The sequence below is a fragment of the Rhea americana genome, unplaced genomic scaffold, assembly GCF_003343005.1.
Source record: "Rhea americana isolate MKP2758 unplaced genomic scaffold, rheAme1 scaffold_101, whole genome shotgun sequence".
NCBI classification, from domain to species: domain Eukaryota; kingdom Metazoa; phylum Chordata; class Aves; order Rheiformes; family Rheidae; genus Rhea; species Rhea americana.
Window position 1 is genome coordinate 3203245 of NW_028185051.1, and position 19892 is coordinate 3223136.

Genomic DNA, 19892 nt, shown 5'->3' on the forward strand with positions numbered 1-19892 from the left:
GGGAGCGGCGCGTGGCGGGGGCGCCCTCGCGCCTCGCGGCGGCCGTTGGAGAGCGACAGGCGGGGGCGGGGCGCAGCCCGTCGGCCGAGGCTCCTACGGGGGCATTTCCCCGCGGTGCCCGCAGACCGGGCCCGGGAGGGCCCCTCTCTGCCGGCGCGCCCGCCTGCCTCACCTTCACGGCTCTGCTCGCTCCGGCGCCGGGCCTCGAGCGGCCGTTGGCACCCGCAGAGAGTCGCCACCGCCGAGCTGTGCTCAGCGCCAAGGCCGTGCACCGTGGGCTTCCCCCCCCCCCTTCCTCCTGGAGTGTGTGAAGTGGAAGGTGGGGAATCACCAGAGCAGTCTGTCACCTTTACTGGGATTGAGTCAGGCGTGCGGCAGGCTGTAGGCCCTATGATTTTTCCTCGGTTAAGCACAGAACCGGCAGAGCGAAGCGATCACCTGAGTGCCCGGTGCCCGTCTCACCTCTTTGAGAGTAACACATCCAGCGTTGCTGTTCCAAAGTCTTGTCTGTCCTGCGTTACTAAGATTTTTCTCTGGGACCAGCTGTACTGTTCTTAACAGCAAACATAGCTGCACATATTTTTATTGAGAATCGTAATCAGTGATGCCTTTTTATATAATGGGCTACTGCTGAGGCTACACACCCAGGAAATCATAAACTTGGATTCGATGCCCTCTTCAATTTGAGGGGTTTTAAAAATCCAGTTCTGACTACTCAAGTACCCTCCACTGCTCCAGCTGAAATACACTGCTGCATAGTGAGACCAGACATTCAGAGACAGGCCTAAGTCAAGAGCTACTTATGCATTGTGTGTGAAAGCAAGATGCTTTTTTTTTCCTCTGGTAAGAAATGTCATCTATGACTCAGTCCCCCCAGGCCCCAGAGACAATAGAAAGAGGGCTCTGGCTCCATCCTTTCCAAAGGATGTGCCCTCATACGGAGCTAAGGTCAGACCCCCTTCTCCATTTCTGGCCCTATGCATCAGGCATTCCCTTCTGCACAAGCACATGGAACAGGGAGAGAGACATGCAGAGGCATGTCTTTGGGCCCCTGCCTAGGTTGCTTCAGCATCCAGTGCACAAGTGTGATAATCATACCTGCAATGTCTACATTCTATCAGAATAAATATTAAATAATTCAGAATATTTAGATGTACATTACCCAGCTGTATCAATCTGGACGTACAGTGCATGTGAATCTGTACCCTGCTGCTCTAAAATGATTAATTTATTTAAGCTTTAATATTCTCACCTTTCTGAAAAGTTAACATCAGACTGCAAACTCRCAGCTTACATCAGGCTTTCTAGGATAGAGAGATTAGCTATGAAAAAAAGAAAGACATCTTCCATTTATTAAGAATGATGAACTAGAGGMTAGTATATGGCACCCAAGCTAGTGCTACATTCATTCCTCCTCCAGCTGTAATCTGTCTTGCCATTTTTGCTAGTGCACACTAATGGCATCACACAAGTTAACAAAACAAAACAAAACAAAACAAAAAAAAAAACACCCCCCCAAAAAAATTAGATGAGGAAAAGAAAGAAGGTTTATTGCGAGACTATTAGGGAATTTCAGCTAAGCACTTAAGAATCTGAAATAAACAGGCATTTAAATGTGGGCAGTAACTCCCAGTAAGGTAACATACAATTTCCTTGCAAAAGGAGGTACAGCTTCACTTGCTTTGGGGGAGAGAAGAATAAATATCATTGTGGCTGTCTTCACTTGATTGCCTGCCTTTTCATTTGTTTTTATTTTTTTTTAATTTGGTAGAGCTTTGTGGAAGCAGTAATTTAGAACCTAACTCCTAACTCCTTCAGTAAAACAAACACAAGACAACTATTCCCAGGGTGTGCTCATTTTAGTATTACTGTCTTTTATGAGATCTATGCCCTAACACTTCCCCCTACCCCAAAGTACCACTGTTTTTCAGCAAAACACATTATAACTTAGGGAAAAAAAAATACTGAATAACATTTTTTTTTATGAACAGAAGAATCTGCTCCTGCATAAACAGGTAAAAGGACTATATTAAACAAAAGGTCAAATTAGTGAAGGAGAGTAGAAAACCATCTATTATGCTTGGCTTACTAGGTATGACGGCACACTACACAGAGACAACTGGCGTTTATTTTATGTACAGCAGTAGCTAGTTCTTTAAAAAATCCCCAGGCATTTTAGTAATATAATAAATCTACATCATAGACTTTTTAACCATATCAACTGATTTGTGTACACACACACACAGAAGGGACTGTATCAGAGCATACTACATTGCTGGGAAATACAAAGTTATAGTATTGGCAAGACCTCAGTCCCACTCTTCCCGGTTACTTTCACACCACACTAGCACTTTGCATAGCAGCAGCTTTGATGTCCCAAGTGAAATAATATTGTTCACCCTTGACTTAAAGTAGTCACCTTTGCTATATAGTTAATCTTGAACTGTTTGTCATCAAGGCCGTGACTCAGCAACATAGTGAAGCATACACTCGCTTTAAACACGTGAACAAATCCACGTAGGTCCTGTGAGGGTCAACGTATGAGGTCAGCTGTTCCCATTCACAATGGGAATTGTCTTAGCCTAGAGCTATGGTATACTTAATTTTTTACCAGGATAAGCTCTTATCTCAAACTTCAACCCTACAATTCAAAAACTGCAATAAGCTGAGAGTCTTGTGACTCTCACTTTGTATAGAGAGCTCTTGCTCCTTGTAACAACTAAAATTACCAGAGCTGAAAGAGATGTTAGAGGAAGAGCAAGACTCTTACTTTGTTTTCCCATACACATTTGATAGCATTTTATGTAGTCAGCTTTGCGCTTTTTTCCGATTATATTTCACACCTCAAAGGGACCAAAACATTACAAGAAATACACATCAGAAAGCATTCTCTTGAAAGCCACTTAGAACTAGCAAGGAGATGCAGTACCAGAAACTAGTGGAAAATGTCACTGGTCCTCAAAATTGGTATCATTACCAGGCAATTGAATCCCTCTGAAAAAGCAGCATCAGAAACTAAGTCTTTTCTAGAGCCAGACAGTAACTACAGATCTGTATAAGCTAGACTCCAAACTCTTTCCCAAAGAACAAGGGAAAAATGTATTAGGAAGCATTAGAATAACACCCGATATCCATGCCTGTACAGTTTAGGCTATCTCCGTTATGTCAAGTAATCAAACAAATTTGCTAATGGTATTTTGCTTGTTTAGTGAATACATATTTTTGTCCACTATTGTGTTCCCTCTCCTTCCTGCTGCCTCAAATCTCGCAAGTTTCATATTTAGTTAGGAGTAAATGAATGACCTTTTCTTCATGGGGTGAATTGAATACGCAATACCGGTGACCTAGTGATAAAGGATCCCTTCCCTCCATCTCAAGTCACTTCAACAAAGTCACCTAGCTTGCCTTCACGTTTGAGATATATAGGTAGCTTTATTGTTTTAATCTACAAATTCAGTTCCTGCAGATCTTAGCAAAATTTCCATAAAAGCTGAGGCAAATCTTACTTACGTGAGGATGCAGGTTTTTTCCATCAAGGCAAATGAAAAGCTAAGATACCATAGAGCAAAACAAACCACATAAACACAGGTTGAGATGATTCAATTATGGTCAGAAAAAATCTTTAGAAAGGAAAAACAAACCTTCACAGTGTAGTCCTTATACAATAAATACCATGCTTTCTTTGGCATACATAACTTCTGGAAACACAGAAGTGTAAGAAGAGGAGCAAAAAAAGAAGTCTATAAATTGTTTCCAAAGTATTGCTCTGAAGTAATTAGAGGACAGAAAACAGCAAGTTTTCTATGTAATATAATGCAGAAATTTGATTACTGTGTTCTTCAAATGTATAGTTGTTAAAATTTTAAAGATTAATAATTTGTGGGGTGCTCTTTAGCACCTTTCAGACAACTGCAGAGGAAATGCTCAGCACCTGATAGGATTAGTCCCTGCGTTAATTTCTGCCGCTTTACAAATCCAGTCCTCTCTACTCTGTACTGTAGCGTAGCTCTCACAGGTTGTCAGGACTCAACTCACACAAACATTAACTACTAGTACACAAAATACAGACTTACATCTCCTTATCTTAAAAGGAGCCTCCTTGGAAGGAGGAACAGGGTTCAATATTATGGGCCTTTAGGGTTATCACTCTTAAGGAATTCAACTGCCCATTTGTGTTTAGCATGTTACATTACAGAAATTACTTTTAGAGGTGTAGGAAAAGGTGAGGAACACAGCAGCCAGATATGGAGGTCAAACACATTATCAAACCAAATAGTGTTTATTTTCCTGAGGAGTGAAGGTAATTAAAAAACAAGATTCCCCTTTTACCCCAAATACCTTGTTTCCTTCATCTGAATAATTAATTCTTTCTCAATATATGCAAGCTCAAATACAGTTTGCAGTACTGAATGCTCTTAGTCCCTACCATTAAGACGTGCATTTAGGCAGCCACCAAGACCTTAAGAAAGGTTAAAAAACCCAAAATAAAACAACCACCTTCAAGGCTTTTTTCCCTTTGGGGTAATATACAAGCAAACCCTACTCCTGTGCTCTGCAAGTTACTCAGCATTAATTCTACCACGTCCTACAGTAAAAAAGCTTCCATAAATTAAAATCCCAGTTCAGTAATTTGAATAGACTTCAAGTAGTGATACATAATCCCTTTACATTCCTAATTCTAGCTTTTAGTGTAAGGGGCTGTTATACACAGAACCTGRTCTCACTTTAATTATACTTTGATTTCTTGAGCTCAGTGCTGTTTTATTTTTCTCCTTCAGCAAGACTGACAAGACTAAACATTTAAAACATGATAGGGACTTCATTTCTCCCCATCATGCAGAGAACTCCTGCTAAGGTCAATAGGAAAAATTGTATGCTGAGGGAACATAACATCAGTCTTCTAATGCTTAGCTTATGAGCTACCATAGAGCAAATGAAGAAGCCTAAACAAAGAAGCCTAACTTCTACTTTGTCTTAAACTAAAATTGAACAAAACTCTTCAAGCACATATAAGCAGGACAAACCTGTATTACTAACCTGGGATTTCTAAACACATTAATACTCGTGTAACAAAAAATTTTTAAACATAGAACATTAAGAACACCTTCAAGTGTTTTCATAATAAGCAGAATGCTTCAACATACAACTGTTTGATCGTCTGGACTGCTGTAGTAGCACAGTGATTTTAGTAGGCTACATAAAAACTGTATTTTTAAACATTAGACTCAGTTAAAAGATTTTTACAGTTCATTTCTTTAAATTAAAAAAAAATCCTCCAGATTTATCTTTGCAAAAATATTTGCCAGGGAACTCGAAACTGACCAGAAGTTTTGAAATGTATTTCTGTTTTTCTATTTTTGAAGGATGCTTTAAGATGTAAGCCCAATTTTCTGCCATCTTAATGTAAAGTCTTTTAAGGGGGGAGAAATCACTCTTGGCAAAGCAGGCACAAATCTATCATCCATTTATGTCAGAAGTTTTGATGAAATAGGTGTTCTTCTTGGCTAAAGAGAACTGGCATAGTCCTTTGTTCTTGGTAAGAATGTATACGATGGAAAAGTACAAGTATGCGCAAAAGATGCTGCCTGTGAGATACCAACTGATATTTTACTCCTCTATTTAAGTATCTTAAAAAAAAAATAGAACTACAACTTTACTTTCACCATTTTTTCATTTTAATTTAAAGGAGCCAGCTGCTGTATTTAATGAGTAAAAAGTCAAAGCCCAACCAACCACTCACCATGTGACAACACTGATACCTCTAGAAACTGAAGTTAGGGGATAATTACTGTTACTTTTTAAAGAAAGAAGCTCTCTTCACAACTGCATTTTCTAAGATCTCAGTAACCGTTTGGCATCTAAAATAAGCTATCTAATGAAAAGCTTATGTAAGGTTAAATATGCTCTGTTCAACACTTATTGCTCCTAGCTTTGCATTTGATACGATGATTAATATACTTGTTTAACAAGTGCTTGAGAGAAGGAATTAGAGCCCCTTAGACAAGTTGTTGCATTAGCAGTGCAGTTTCTCACATATGGAAGAGAAGCTACATGTAGGAATTTTAAAATATTTTGTTTGCAAGTAGACTTGGGTAGACTTAGGAAAAGTTCTGTTTTTTAAGCATAACATGCACAGAATATTATACAATATGCTTGTATAGGCATTTGCATAATTTATTGATTTATGGCTAATATCAAAGGCATCTCTCCACCTACATGGACTGAGCAGTTAATACAGCAGGCTAGAGTTATTACAGCAGGCTATCTTAATCAGCATTTTAGTTCTGCCTCTAAAAACTTACCCGTTTCTAAATTACAATACAAACTGGATCTGTGTCTCTCTTTTGTCTTTCAGCCTAACTAGAAAACCAAGTTGAGACTTGTGTTGCTACCATTCCGTGTTGCAGTAAGGAAGCACAGTGGTATGTCATCTCTTTTATAGTGGTTCAGTCATACAGCAGGTAGGATTTTTTTCAGTTCTTAGCTCTCCACTAATGTAAACTTGGTGCTCGCATAAAAGTTCTCCCCCCATTCYCCATCTTTCCTCATCCTCTACAACAAACCATGCAATTCTTCAAATGCTGCCATGATACAATTCACACTTCTTGTATTTGGAGGAGCAACTCATTAATTATAAAGGAAAGCATTCTGGAAAAATAAAGGAAAGACAAGCTTTCTGTTTATTCCTCGACTACTGTATTAGTGAACATCATTTTATGTGGGTCATCAGCTGCATRTGTGTTATCTGGTACTGCTCTGTAAACAACTGATCAACTGATGTGCAAGTATCCCATTCGAGTGTGTTCAGTCTTATATGGATGGTTCTGCTGAAGCACCATTCAGTTTGTTCTTGCTTTTGTTTTTGGAAAGGAGCTTCCTGCTAAGAATACGTGAAAGTGTTCCTCCCTTCTTGCGCGTTTCCTCTGACAGTGGCTGCTGCAGGTAGACAAGATCGTTGTGCGATTGACTCATTCCTGGATCCTTCTGATGATGCCGCCGCCGAAAGAAGAGCTTTGCGCTTTTTTTTAAAATCCCACCTGAAGACACAAACAGCAGAGGACACTTTAGACAGAACAGTATGCTTTCCCATTAGGTCTCAGCTTTAACTATAACTGCAACAGTACTGAAAAAAGCCTCAATCTTACTATTTCTGATTTAAATTCACCCTTTTAACTATTCAGTGCAAAAGCTATGTTAGAAAGCTAATAGTGTGGTAAAACTAAAGCAAAAATATTGATGCTTTCTAACCTAGAGGTTATAATAGTTCATGAGTTCCATCTCTAACCAAGTCATTCATCTTATTTCACATAGTGGTAAACGCAAGAATTTATTGTGCTTTCTGTCAAAGGCGCACGTACATGCACTACATGCCACTGAGTCCACCTCACCCCACTGCTGATCCAGCCCTCTCCCAGCTGAATACTGCTAAGAAATTTAGGCTGCACAGAAGTATGTATTTCTCTGCTTCTCCTCATTCCATGCAACTATCATGCAAACTGAATCGCTTAGATTCATGACAGGCTATGGTAGGTCTAGATCAATGCTTATACATACACACAAAGTCAGCAGAAAAGTTCAAGAAGATGAGCTCAATTGTATTGCTAGAGGAGCACTGAAGAAAAACTAACTTTTCCTTCAGCTCTTGCAGAAACAGTTCTTCATTGAAAGAAGGAAGGAAAACTAATGTCACACATGTCTACGAGCGAGCAAGCATCAAATCTTCTGATTTCAATTTCTGAAAAGCCAATCCACACACCTTGTAGAAGCGTCCTTCCTTATACTTGATTAGTTTCAAATGCTCTTCTGAAAGCTATGGTAGTGTTCAAACATTCACATGCACAGCATTTGGTGTGGGTTGTATGCTGGGTTCTCACATGTCAAACAGGCATATTCAATCCTTCCAATAGATTAATAGCACAAGATATTTTATGTAAAGAATGAAACAAAGGAAGTAAAGAAATGCTATAGTGCATCTTTGCTGTTTCACACATCAAAGGAACCAAGAAGAAAATTTTAGCCCATTATACACAAAATGAAGTTGGCATTTTAATTCCAAGTGCAGGATACTGTTGATTTCCGCAAACAGTACTTGGTATTCAGCCTTCATGCAGAAGGCCCATACAAATAGACAATATGTATTCTATAAAAATTTGGGAGCACCAACTAGAGTAGAGATTATGAAGCATCTGCTGTTTTAAAATCCTGTTAGGAGTAACAATTCAGTTCAAGCAGATTAAAAATAATATTACATCTGCTTCCATTAGGCTCAGAAATCCTCCCAAATCCTTTCTGTAGTAAATTAGTTTAGATTGCTTAATTTTGTTACATTCTTTCCCTTGATGCTATGTCAAACCTATTATGTAGCCACAGCAATTGTAGCTAGCATCTCACCAGGGACTCATGTTCACAACACAAAACACCAGTAATATCTTCTCCCTTTGCAAGTCTTGATTTTTTGGTAGTCACCATTCTGAAGAATTCCACTGCCCCTTTCCCTATATACATATGTGCCTGACATGTAAGGCAGCATGGTGACAGCTGGCAGGAAAAACACTCTGAACTACCAAGGACACTCAGCTTGTTGTCAGTATAGCAGCCTAATGTTAAAATAGCAACTCTAGTTTTGTGCAGAAATGGGCGGTGTCATTGTCCAAGGGGCATAAGCCAATTTGAACAGAAGAGGACCCAGATAGCAAGCCAACACAGGAGCCTTTTGGCAGTCAGACCGGTACGTGAGGGCAGTCATCTCCTTGACAGAGCTTCCATAGCTTGTCTCCATGCCACTATCAAACTTCCCATTCTTTCTCAACTCAGCTACTAATTCCCGTCGCCATTTTGCTTTTTCTCCCTAGTTGCAATAAATACAAAAAGCAACACATAATAATTCTTTCACATGATACTGTGTAAAAGCTAGAATTGTCTTCTAAGGACTTCACACAAGCTGCATGTCATTTCGCACAGCAACAGCTGCAGAATAGGCATTTCATGGCATCTCTGTTCCGTACAGCCAGATGCTTCTTTGTTCAGACTGGAATAGTTACAAACATGTGCTTGGCTTATTACTTTATTTTAAAAGCAAGCACTCAGCATCTGGGAAGACACTCTAGTACGTTTTGTCTTGCTCCTGACACGTATGAATTCTGTGACTTTTCTCAGAGCACAATGGGATCAGAGCAAAGTCAGCAGAAAGCAACKGGAACTCAGGGATTTGAATCTTGACTGCTCTCCCATCACCTTCTGGTTGATCTTTTTGACAAGACCAAAAGCTTGGCCTACCACTTCAAGTTGTTGTCAACAGCATAAAAGAAACACTGTTCTACCCCATAGTACTGACAGTTGTTAATGTGCAAAGGCTGGTGGGGATTGATGAGGCCTCACTGCCATGTAGCTTTTGTTTTAGCAGTCAGCTGCTCTGCCCAGCAGCCCTGGCAGCTGCAGCTGAAGTTGTGCCAACAGAAGSAGCAGGACAGAAGAGTTCATCCATAAGCAGCTGTTTAGTCCTATCCATTCAGACTGATTTCCCATATTAGGGAACAGAACCAAAGCAAGGAATGCTGCAAAAATTGTGCTGGCGACCTGGGACAACTTGCCATTGCTGAAAAACTGCAGGCAGACATTGCTTGAGAACAGCACAGGGTCAGCACAAGCAGCAGTCCACCGACGTGAAAGCTTGCTGTGTGTTCAGAGGTACTGAGGTCCCTGCTACCTGGAAGCTTGCCACATCCCCACTGCCACCCATCAGTCTCTAGCCAATCTGGCATGTGCTGCCTGTCAGTGGCTCCAGCTGCTGTGAAGGCATGCACCCCTATTAAGAAGGCAGGGTAGGGCAAATCACAAACTTGGTGATGTTTGTGCTACTTGCATGCTTACTTCAAGTTTTACAGGATCCATAAGCCAACTCCACCCCTAAAACCAGGAGATAAGCAGAGAATACGTCAATAATGCTGTACAGCCTGCTTGGCCTTCACAGGCTCCTGAGCTGTAGTTTAGGGTGCTCAGAAAAACCTTGTGGGGCTAGGATCACTTTTTGTTAAAGGAGGAAGATTTGCTCCCTCATCTACCTAGATATATATAGATCACTTCTCTGCACTTCTTCCCAATTTCAAAACATTTTTTCCCCAGAAAGTTGTGTAAATACCTGCCAGAAATTACGCTAGAAAAGAGATCTGAAAAACTGAGCAGCAGGTTTTAAAATAAGCATTTTGTGTACGCATATCCAGTTGTGGGATCACRTACGGTTTGCATGAGAAGATGGTTGACTGATAACTAGATAGGACAGGAATGGTCATGATAGAGATCAGGCATGTACAGTGCCCTTCCAAGCCTTCCTTGCTGTCCATTCTGCATGATCCACCTGGATAGAACATCCACCACTCACATGATTTGTTAGAGCAGACTAGTTTGCTAAGAGGTCTGAGCACAGGAAGGTATTTTGGAGGAAGGAAAGAAATGGATAGGGGAAGAAGAAAAGAGGTGCCAAACTACATTTTGCTTCAATTTTTACAATGAGTGTTCCACTGCAAAGAAAAAAAAAAAAAAAAAAAAAAAAAAAAAAAAAGAAAAAGAAAAAGAAAAAGAAAAAGAAAGGACAAGACAGAAATAACTTACTGTGTAGGCAATTAATTCTGGTTGGCATAGTAGTCCTCTTAAGTTTACAAAAGGGAATGGGTAAGAAAGAGGAAGTCAGAGAGGTAGAAAACAAAAATACGCAAGAATAAAAAAGATAATGATAGACAATTCTAACTTGAAATCATTAACACTACACACGAGATTTTTTTAAAGCAGGTCTTCTTTTTTCTAAAAGGAAAGCATTTGACAAAACAGAAACCTTGAACTATCAAAGTTAACTGAAGTCAGGAAGGTGGAAATATGCTATCTCACTCCATGAATGCTACTGAACTGTGACAGAGCAGGATTCAAGAGTTCAACAAAGAGATCTGTTTAAGTCATTTTTTGAAACAGGTTTATTAATTTATTTATTTATTAGGACTCAGAGATTGTTTGGGCTTTTTAGTAGTCCTATCCTGCACCACGTAACCAGAATCTTTAGAAGCTTGTTCTCTTTGCAACATACTGCATAGGGAAAAATGCAAGCAGAGCTTTTGAATAAAAAAATGAGGCAACAGCTCACATACAAATTTCCATTTCTTTCTTTTAGAAACATACTAAAGAAGAGTCTAGAGGTTTTGCAAAATCTCATACTGCTTCCTAAATTTTTCCTGGCTCCGCATGAGAAATTACACATGTCCCAGCACCTCCCCTCAACAATCCCCAAACTTTCTAGTGCCTGCCCATCCATGCCAAAATGATTGCTAGTGTATCACCTTAAACTATTAGATGGAATAATAAAGCTTTGAAAATGCCAGAAAACCTTGATGTTCTAAGTACAGAGATCCAATATAAACTTTTTATGGGAGGAATACTACTATCTAGCAACACACTGAGGTTTTGTACTAAGCCTCTTTACACTACCTCTGGGTAAGGAAAAAGTAYAAAATAATAAAATGAAAGAGGGATGGACGGTGGTGAGAAGCACAAGTAATTTTCGCAGCTCCTATGAGCAGCTTGCAAGACTGCTCTGCCACTTGTTCAAGGCACAGACAGGAGTCCACTGCACTAGCTATTCTTTCAGACTTTTTAATTGTCACCTGTGTTTACCACCCAGCCACATATCACTACAAAAGCCTCAGGGGTTACTAGACTTATAAAGGGAATGAGAAAAACCTTAAGACATTTTCAAACCGCATCCATTCATTGTTTACCTACACAAGCAAAATTATCTGACCATTTACTTATTTTAAAAATCACCCTTAATTCCACTTTCTTTAGCAAAATGGATATTGATGAAAAATGTTAAAGGGGAGAACTGTTTTAAGTAGTTAAGAGTACATCTCTAGCTTTGCCCAGAGTTGCGTGAACTTATATTTTTGTGAAGGTAGGGAAGTTGCATGCTCAGAGATGTGAGGGAGGGAAAGGAACGCACCAGAAAGCAACTGTGGGATGCTGCTATTTTCACTTTAGCAAAGGGGTTCCAAGTACAGCACAAGTCTTTATTTACAAAAAACCACAGGTTTCATCAAGGAGTTGACAATTTGGCCAGTTATCTCCCTCCCAGATAACTTAGCTGGACTTAATGATTTGCCCTTCAACTTCTAACGATGAGCCCTTTTATTTCCTGATGAATAAGGAAGTGTGGAGATGCCTGTCTGAGGGCTGCATGATGCCAGTCTTTATGGTTGTTTGTAAGGCCGCTTCTACCAACATCACAATTGCAAGAATATTAAGGGCAAAAATCAGTAAGAGAGGACAAACTACTTCAGTGTTGCATGACACTGCTATTAAGTACAGAAAGGTCACATACCTTTAGATTTTTTCATGCTCCCAGTTTCTGAAACACTTAATGAGCTCCCAGACATTTCTTCACAAGTCTGGTCTAGCAGTGTGTTGCTGTTCCACTGCTGGCTGCCATTCTCCAAACCCCAAGCCTTATGGTCACTTTGCTGTGGATCAGTATCAGGTGCTGTTTCTGAAGCACCTAATGATAGCTTTTCATCAGAGGTGACTTTTGCAATATGCTCCTCCGCAGCRGGTGGATCTGCTTTTTTGCAAGAGCCCTCCATGGTTGCAGCATAGTCCATCATCAGTGCAGCTTCACTGTCCTGAGATAAAGAGATCTGGACAGGGAAAATAAGAGACAACACTGACATAAGCTGCTTTTCTGGAAAAAAACAATTCTCCCTGCAATGGTTCTGTTCTTTTCTCTTCTTACACTTCTATTTATGCTGCTTAGGCCTATCTAAAAACCACAGTGTGAGGTTTCCGTGGTTCCACTAAAGAAGAGGAGCATATAGCCAAGTTCTAATCATATCATAAAGCCAAATGACCGGAAAAAATATTTAATTATATGCCTCCCACCTATCCCCGGCCCCTCTCAAGTAATGACATTTTTTCCTACATGTGCTGCTTTAATGAAGTATCAGCTTCCACAGACAAAAAAAAAAAAAAAACCTCCACATTTTAAAGAAAACAAATAGCAAATATTCTATCTTGTACAAGATAGACTTCTTGGCAGCTGCATTGGCTAAACAAAAGTCCACAGAGTCCCAGTACCCCACTTTCTAAGCAGACATCTCGCACTGTGGTGGCTGATCCTCATTCTCCCTGCCTCAGCACAGTACAGTGATGACAAGTGGATTAATGCCAGCTCAGCCAAAATTCGTCAGAAATTTTTAGGGAAACTGCGCAGAACAAGACGACTCTACAGCAAATGTTTACAGCAGTCTGCAGGGAAAGGACTACAGGTAGAAACCAAGTAGGGAGAATGGCAGTGTGGATGAAGAAAGTCTGGAATAATGCTACACACACTATGTGAGAAGCAGTAACACTATGTGAGAAGCAGTATTGTTTCCCCATCCTCTGAACAAAGCTGAGAGAGGACCAAAAAGCTTTTCAGAGAGTTTTCTTTAAACAAGTTTGACAGGTAGAAAAATCTTTCATACTTTTTCTTTCACTCCGTGGCAAAGCACAGGGTATGACTAGTCCCTATTCTCACCTGAATTTTTCTGTCCAAATCCCTGATCACCCCAGTTCATAGGCATTTTTTAGTCAGGCTGTCAACCTAAGCCTTAAACAGAACTTCTCCAAAACAAACCCACCCTGATTTGGCTCAACTTGAAACAGTCATTGAAACAGGCACACAGAGCTAGATCCTACACAGCCTGCTGAATTGGAGACAGCACAACACACAAAGTTAGTGTCATACTCAATGGAGCAAAGACTTTTTGTTATGAAGCATTAAATGTGAGTGTTGTTTTCTTGTTTACCTTTGACACTCCTGATATTATAATGGTGCTTTTCTTTCTAGGAGACTTCAGCTTCTGCTTTGCAGACTCACTTAACTGTCGAATAGCTGCTTCTGCAACGGGGTCAGTGCCATTCAATACCAGCAGCTCTGAAAGGAAAACATTTTTTTCAGAGGGGAAAGAGAAAAGCAGCCAAAATCAGAGCAAAGAGGCAGACTTTCTTCTTTACTTAAAATTCAAAGCAGGTAGCTGAAATGGTTTAAATACCATGTGTACCAAACCAATTTCCAATCAGCCACTTAGCTGTTGGGTTTCTTTCCCTTCCTTTCTTTTCAGCTTGGCCCATCTTACCCAGTGGAAACAGGCACAAAAGCTTCACTTGTAGACACAACCCAAAGTGCATACGAGGCTTGAGGCTTACACAAAACATCCAATTATTTCAATTTATTACTGCAATGCAAGAGCTGTTATCTAGTTGTAAGTGGTGGATAGTGTCAGATATCACAATTATATAGAGCCATAGAGCTAACAAGGTACATAGCTAGCATGTGCTAGCACTTCTTCAGGCAACTATTTTACTCTCTTTTCCTTTCACTGCTCAGCATTTCCAGATTTGCTGATGACACTATAATAGGATAGGGAAGGCAAACTGGCAGCTACTCTGCTTTTCATAAGCTGCCTCTACAGTCTGGAAATTGCCTTTCCTTTTCGCCTACAAATATTGTACAGGAATACAGAACCTGCCTATTAAAATACTCTTTAAACACAGGCACAACAGGTTTGTTAAGTGTGCCTACTTCTGTACTTAATATGCATATACTTCAGGCACAGTTAATATACACTAATCAAGTTCATCAAGATTAGAAGCAAAAAATGTTAAGAAAGTTAATGAAAAAAAACATATTATTTGGCTGAGATGGGCTCTTTAATAAGAAATTTAATGATAAAGAATACAGAGAGGTATAGCATTAGTGTTAATTAAACTGAGTAGTGCCTTTAGTTATTATGACTTTAGCAAGGCTTTTGWCAGTCTCCCATAACATCCTCATAGGCAAGCTCAGGAAGTGTGGGTCAGATGAGTGGACAGTGAGGTGGGTTGAGAACKGGCTGAAAGGCAGAGCTCAGAGGGTTGTTATCAGTGGTACAGAGTCTAGTTGAAAGCCTGTAGCTAACAGTGTCCCCCAGGGCTCAGTACTGGGGCCAGTTGTCTTCAACTTACTCATCAATGACCTGGATGAAGGGATACGGTGCCTCCTCAGCAAGTTAGCTGATGATATCAAACTACGAGAAGTGGCTGATACACCTGAGAGCTGTGCTGCTGTTCAGAGAGACCTGGACAGGCTGCAGAGTTAGGTAGAGAGGAACCTCATGAAGTTCAACGAGAACAAGTCCAGGGTCCTGCACCTAGGGAGAAATAACCCTAGGCACCAGTACAAGCTGGGGGCTGACCTGCTGGAGAGCAGCTCTGCAAAGGACCTGGGAGTTTTGACAGACAAGTTAACCAAGAGCCAGCAGTGTGCCCTTGTGGCCAAGAAGGTCAATGGTCTCCTGGGGTGCATTAGGAAGAGTGTTGCCAGCAGGTGGAGGGAAGGTGATCCTGCCTCTCTACTCAGCCCTGGTGAGGCCTCATCTCGAGTACTGTGTACAGTTCTGGGCTCCCCAGTACGAGAGAGACGTGGAGCTACCRGAGAGAGTCCAGCATAGGGCTATGAGGATGATTAGGGAACTGGATCATTTCTCTTACAAGGAAAGGCTGTGAGAGCTGGGCCTCTTTAGCTGGGAGAACAGAAGACAGAGGGGATCTTATCAGGGTATACTAATACCTTAAGGGAGGGTGTCAAGAGGATGGGGCTGGACTCTCTTCAGTGGTGCCAAGCAATAGGACAAGAGGCAATGGGCACAAACTGAAACATAGGCAGTTCTGTCTGAACATGAGGAAGAATTATTCACTGTGAGAGAGCACTATAATAGGTTGCCCAGAGAGGTTGTGGAGTCTCCTTCTCACGGCTGCAAGAGGAAGAGAAGCCTCTTCAGCCTGAGGAAGAGAAGACTGAGGGGGGATCTTATCAATGTGTGCAAGTGCCTGAAGGGAGGGTGTCAAGGGGACCAGGACAAACTCTTTTCAGTTGTCCCGTGTGACAGGACAAGAGGCAATGGGCAGAAACTGAAGCACAGGAAGTTCCGTCTGCACGTGAGGGGGAATTTCTTCCCTGTGAGAGTGGCAGAGCACTGGCACAGGTTGCCCAGAGAGGTTGTAGAGTCTCCTTCTCTGGAGATCTTCAAGGCCTGCCTGGATGCAACCCTGTCTACCATCCTCTAAGTGACCCTGTTGAGCAGGGGGGTTGGACTAGATGATCTCCGGAGGTCCCTTCCAACTTTACTGATTCTATGATGTTATGATTCTCTGGAGATATTCAAAACCCACCTGCATGTGATCCTGTGCAATGTGYTCTAGGTGACCCTGCTTGAGCAGGGGGGTTGGACTAGATGATCTCCAGAGGTCCCTTCCAACCTCAACCATTCTCTGATATGCTATTAAGGCACTAAAAGGTGAGGCCTAAACAGTTATACTGCACTAAGGTTCTGAAAGTATTTTAGATACTAAGAGTATGTGTGCCTAAGTTGTATATATGCACAAGCATCTGCCCACTGACCACAAATTCCTTCTCTTACATCTTCATAGCCACTGCAAAGCCCCACAGGAACAGCCGACAGTGTCCAGGACAATGTCAGTGGCATTTGGTAATTCTTATTACTGTTATCACTTAGAATCACAGTAAGGCCATGGCATATTTTTCCATAGTGCTTGTTGCTGTCTTTTAGCTAAAAGCAGAGAACAAGGCTTCACAGTTGCATGATGCTTGTAATAGCCTTTACTTAAGTTATTGCCATCCTGAATGCTCTTTTGTATTTCTTTTCACTCAAGCTTTTGTTCTAATGAGTAATTCTTCCTGCTATGTTGTATAAACATTTCACAGAAATTCCCCTGCATTGTCAAAAACACACTATTCATATCTATTAATCTGCTCTAGGTTGTATTCAGGTGAGTTTTCCAGTAAGCACTTTGTATCTTTGATACCATAATCAGTTACGAGAGTTAACAGAGAAGTGTAGCACTATCTTAACAATTCCCAAATTGGCTTAATACCACCTTCCTGCTTTATGGTACCAGAGTACTTTTTGTGTAGATACAGGGAAAGATTCAAGTGCTACTTGCTATTAATGGTTATTAGTTCATGCTTTTCCCCAGCTTTTTGTCCTTTATCCAATCTATCTCTATCTCTACCAGCCAGCAAGCATTCTGACTGTTCCAGGAGCAGTCCAGATCATCTCCAGATTGTACCTATGTGCAAACCTACAGAGAAAACTGAACTCCATAACATCTGCCATTTGCAGCTAGACCAGATCACCTTTCATTAAAGTTGCCTACAGAGAGAACAAAAGGTGACCACTCAAATGACTGAAAAACATGCTGAATCTTCAGAGTTGCACCTCAATAAGTAACAGTATTATCAGTGCTACCTGACATTCTGAAGGCATTTCATCGGTACGCTGAGTGCCTTAAGATGGTGGATGAACAGGCACAGCAAGGTTATGCTTGCCCAAGCATGATTTACCTCAGCCAAAGCCCAGTGGCAGGGCAGAGAAGAGAATTAATCTTCCTACTCTTTCAGCCTGCCTTTCATCAAGCCAGCCATAGGGACTTACCTTTGATCAGGGGAATCCGCAATGGCCAGAGAGGTAAGCRTCACAGGGTTTTCACTCAATATTTTGTGCAGCATCCCTCAAGGCTTAACAGCCCTCATGGCTCCTCTTGCATTCAGGAGGAGGAGAAAATGCCAGGCTAGTTTTTCTGTAATTGCCTTGCCTCTCCAAACCACAACTCATTGTTATTTTTTCAGAATTAGTAATGTAAACAATGAATTAACAACAGATTTCTATTGCAAGATTGTTTGTTACATCGCTAACCATAGCCTTTGCTAATATAAACACTTAGTGCCTGTTGAAAGGCAGCAGCCATATGGGTTTGCTGWTAATTTAACAGGATCACAGTAATCCCCTGTGCAGCAGAGAGATGTATTCCAATTAGAAAGCTTTGAATGTTTCTGTTACCTGTATCTGAAGATGATAAAGTTTTGCTGACTGGAGCACCATGGGAATGGATAGCTTGAATAGAGAAATCCTTTTCAATCACCTTTACTTTAACTGGCGTTTTCACAGGAGAATCTGAGAAGCAAGTTTCTTGGTTATTTATTTAAACTATTCAGGACACTTACAACACAGGTATAACAAATTCTTATTATTTTGGTTAAAGCCTGTTCAAAATGTGCCTGTGAAAGTTGTTTAACACAAATTCTCAACACATGTGAATGTGTTACCTGACTGCAAAAGACCTTTAAAGTTGAAGAATTTATTGTTTTTAAATATTTTACTGTAATATGCTAGACAATATCCACTTAAGTAAATGATCTACTTTGACAACTTAAAACAAGGCAGCTCTTTGTGTAACTTCACACAAAGACTGTTTAGAGGTCTCACTTCCATACTTATCTCAAGAAGAACCAAAAAGCCTGCTCCTGAAAGGGACTCTTAAAAACCTCATCACAAGATGACACCAATCCTCATTAAAGATTGTCATCAAGATTAGAAGACACAGGATGGTCTGTCATCAGCAAGCATGCTAAGGGTCTGACACTAATGAGAAAAGTCAGYCACCAAAACCTTGTTCTTCTGCTTATGAAACTTAGAAAAGTGTACAAAATATTAAGTAGAGCATTAGCCACTCCTTTGGTTTGAGCAAGGCTTCATGAAAATTAAAAACCTGCTACTGAAAGATACAAAAGACACCCTTTACCACCAACACATCAGAGAAGTCTGGACGATAGCGGCCTCCATTCCCACCTTTCCCCCACTTCTGTTCCCCGCAGATAATCCTAATCGTGAACACAAAGTATTAGACCGCCTCACCTGTGCTCAGTGGGGAAGATCTCCCTTCTAGTCGAGGTTTGGTTTTCACAGCAGTTACAGTAGTGACTACAGTCCCACAGGGCATCACAGTTCGATCCTTTTCTATCTTGGTGCCTGGCACCGGAGAAGAAACTTGCCAAGTCTTTAATTCATTAGGTTCTATAAAAGAGAACTAGGAAGACAAATTTTTTTGCTTTAGAGGCACAATTAAACAAGAAAGACACTAACACTCCTACCTAGTAATCTTTTAAACATTTTTATCAACATTCAGGAGCCAAATTGCTAATTCTTCTGAAAGGCACAAATACATTCTGAAATGATACCATACAATATGAATGTGCTATTCTGACTTGGCCATACATTGCACTTTGCTGTGACTGACTAAAGCACAAGATGAGCATTCACAAGTACTTCCAGAAGTCAAAGAACACCACAAAAGCATTCAAATGCAGTACCTCAGCACTAATGGATCCTAGCTCAGGCCCAAACTCTGGGCTGCTCTCGCTGGCCCAGCTGTTCAGCACAAAGCTTTGCTGGCCGGTAGGCTGTTTTCTGAACAAGTCAAGAGGTACAGTTGCCCTTGCCAACAAAGAACCTAGAAGAAATAAAAGCAACATAATCAGCACTCAGCTGAGCTGTAGTATACTTAAGGGTGAGAAGACAGGGAAGAGAAGAACAAAAGCAGCTAGTTGCAAGAACTGATTCTCACCACAGTAAGTTAGTTTTCAGAGCTTTCTTTCCTTTATGACTATTCCTCACGCATGGCCTAACACTGTGCAACAGAACAGAATGGAGACATCAAGCATTACCTGTTTGCTGCTATTTCTGGCCTTTTTTTCCCCTCTCTATACAGAATACTTAAAGGAAAAATAAAATTCATATATACTTGGAACATCACCACTAGRTTCTTAAATAATGTCCACAAAAATTACCTTTTATCTTTCATTTCAGAGAAAACTCCCTGGATTCCCATTAAATTTGTGTATCTCATTAGAAATATTCTTTCTTAATTTGAATAAGAGCAGTTCTCTTATTTCTCCCGTTAGTTTACTAGCTACATTAGATGGGAGCAAACTAGTAGCAATATTACTGCATGATTTCAGGGATAAATGCTAGCCCTTA

General features: G+C 40.7%; 1 protein-coding gene across 1 annotated transcript in view; it reads right to left on the minus strand.

The window, feature by feature from the left end:
- Positions 1–4256: 4256 nt before the first annotated feature.
- Positions 4257–19892, minus strand: part of C2CD2 (C2 calcium dependent domain containing 2) — a 44531-nt gene continuing 28895 nt past the window's right edge. The window contains exons 10-15 of the mRNA XM_085305275.1: positions 19226–19365; positions 18771–18942; positions 17916–18029; positions 13824–13951; positions 12362–12674; positions 4257–7037 (exon numbers count right to left, since the gene is read on the minus strand). Coding sequence (XP_085161401.1) covers positions 6811–7037; positions 12362–12674; positions 13824–13951; positions 17916–18029; positions 18771–18942; positions 19226–19365 — 1094 coding nt within the window. The 3' untranslated portion in view covers positions 4257–6810. The remainder of the gene's footprint in view (positions 7038–12361; positions 12675–13823; positions 13952–17915; positions 18030–18770; positions 18943–19225; positions 19366–19892) is intronic.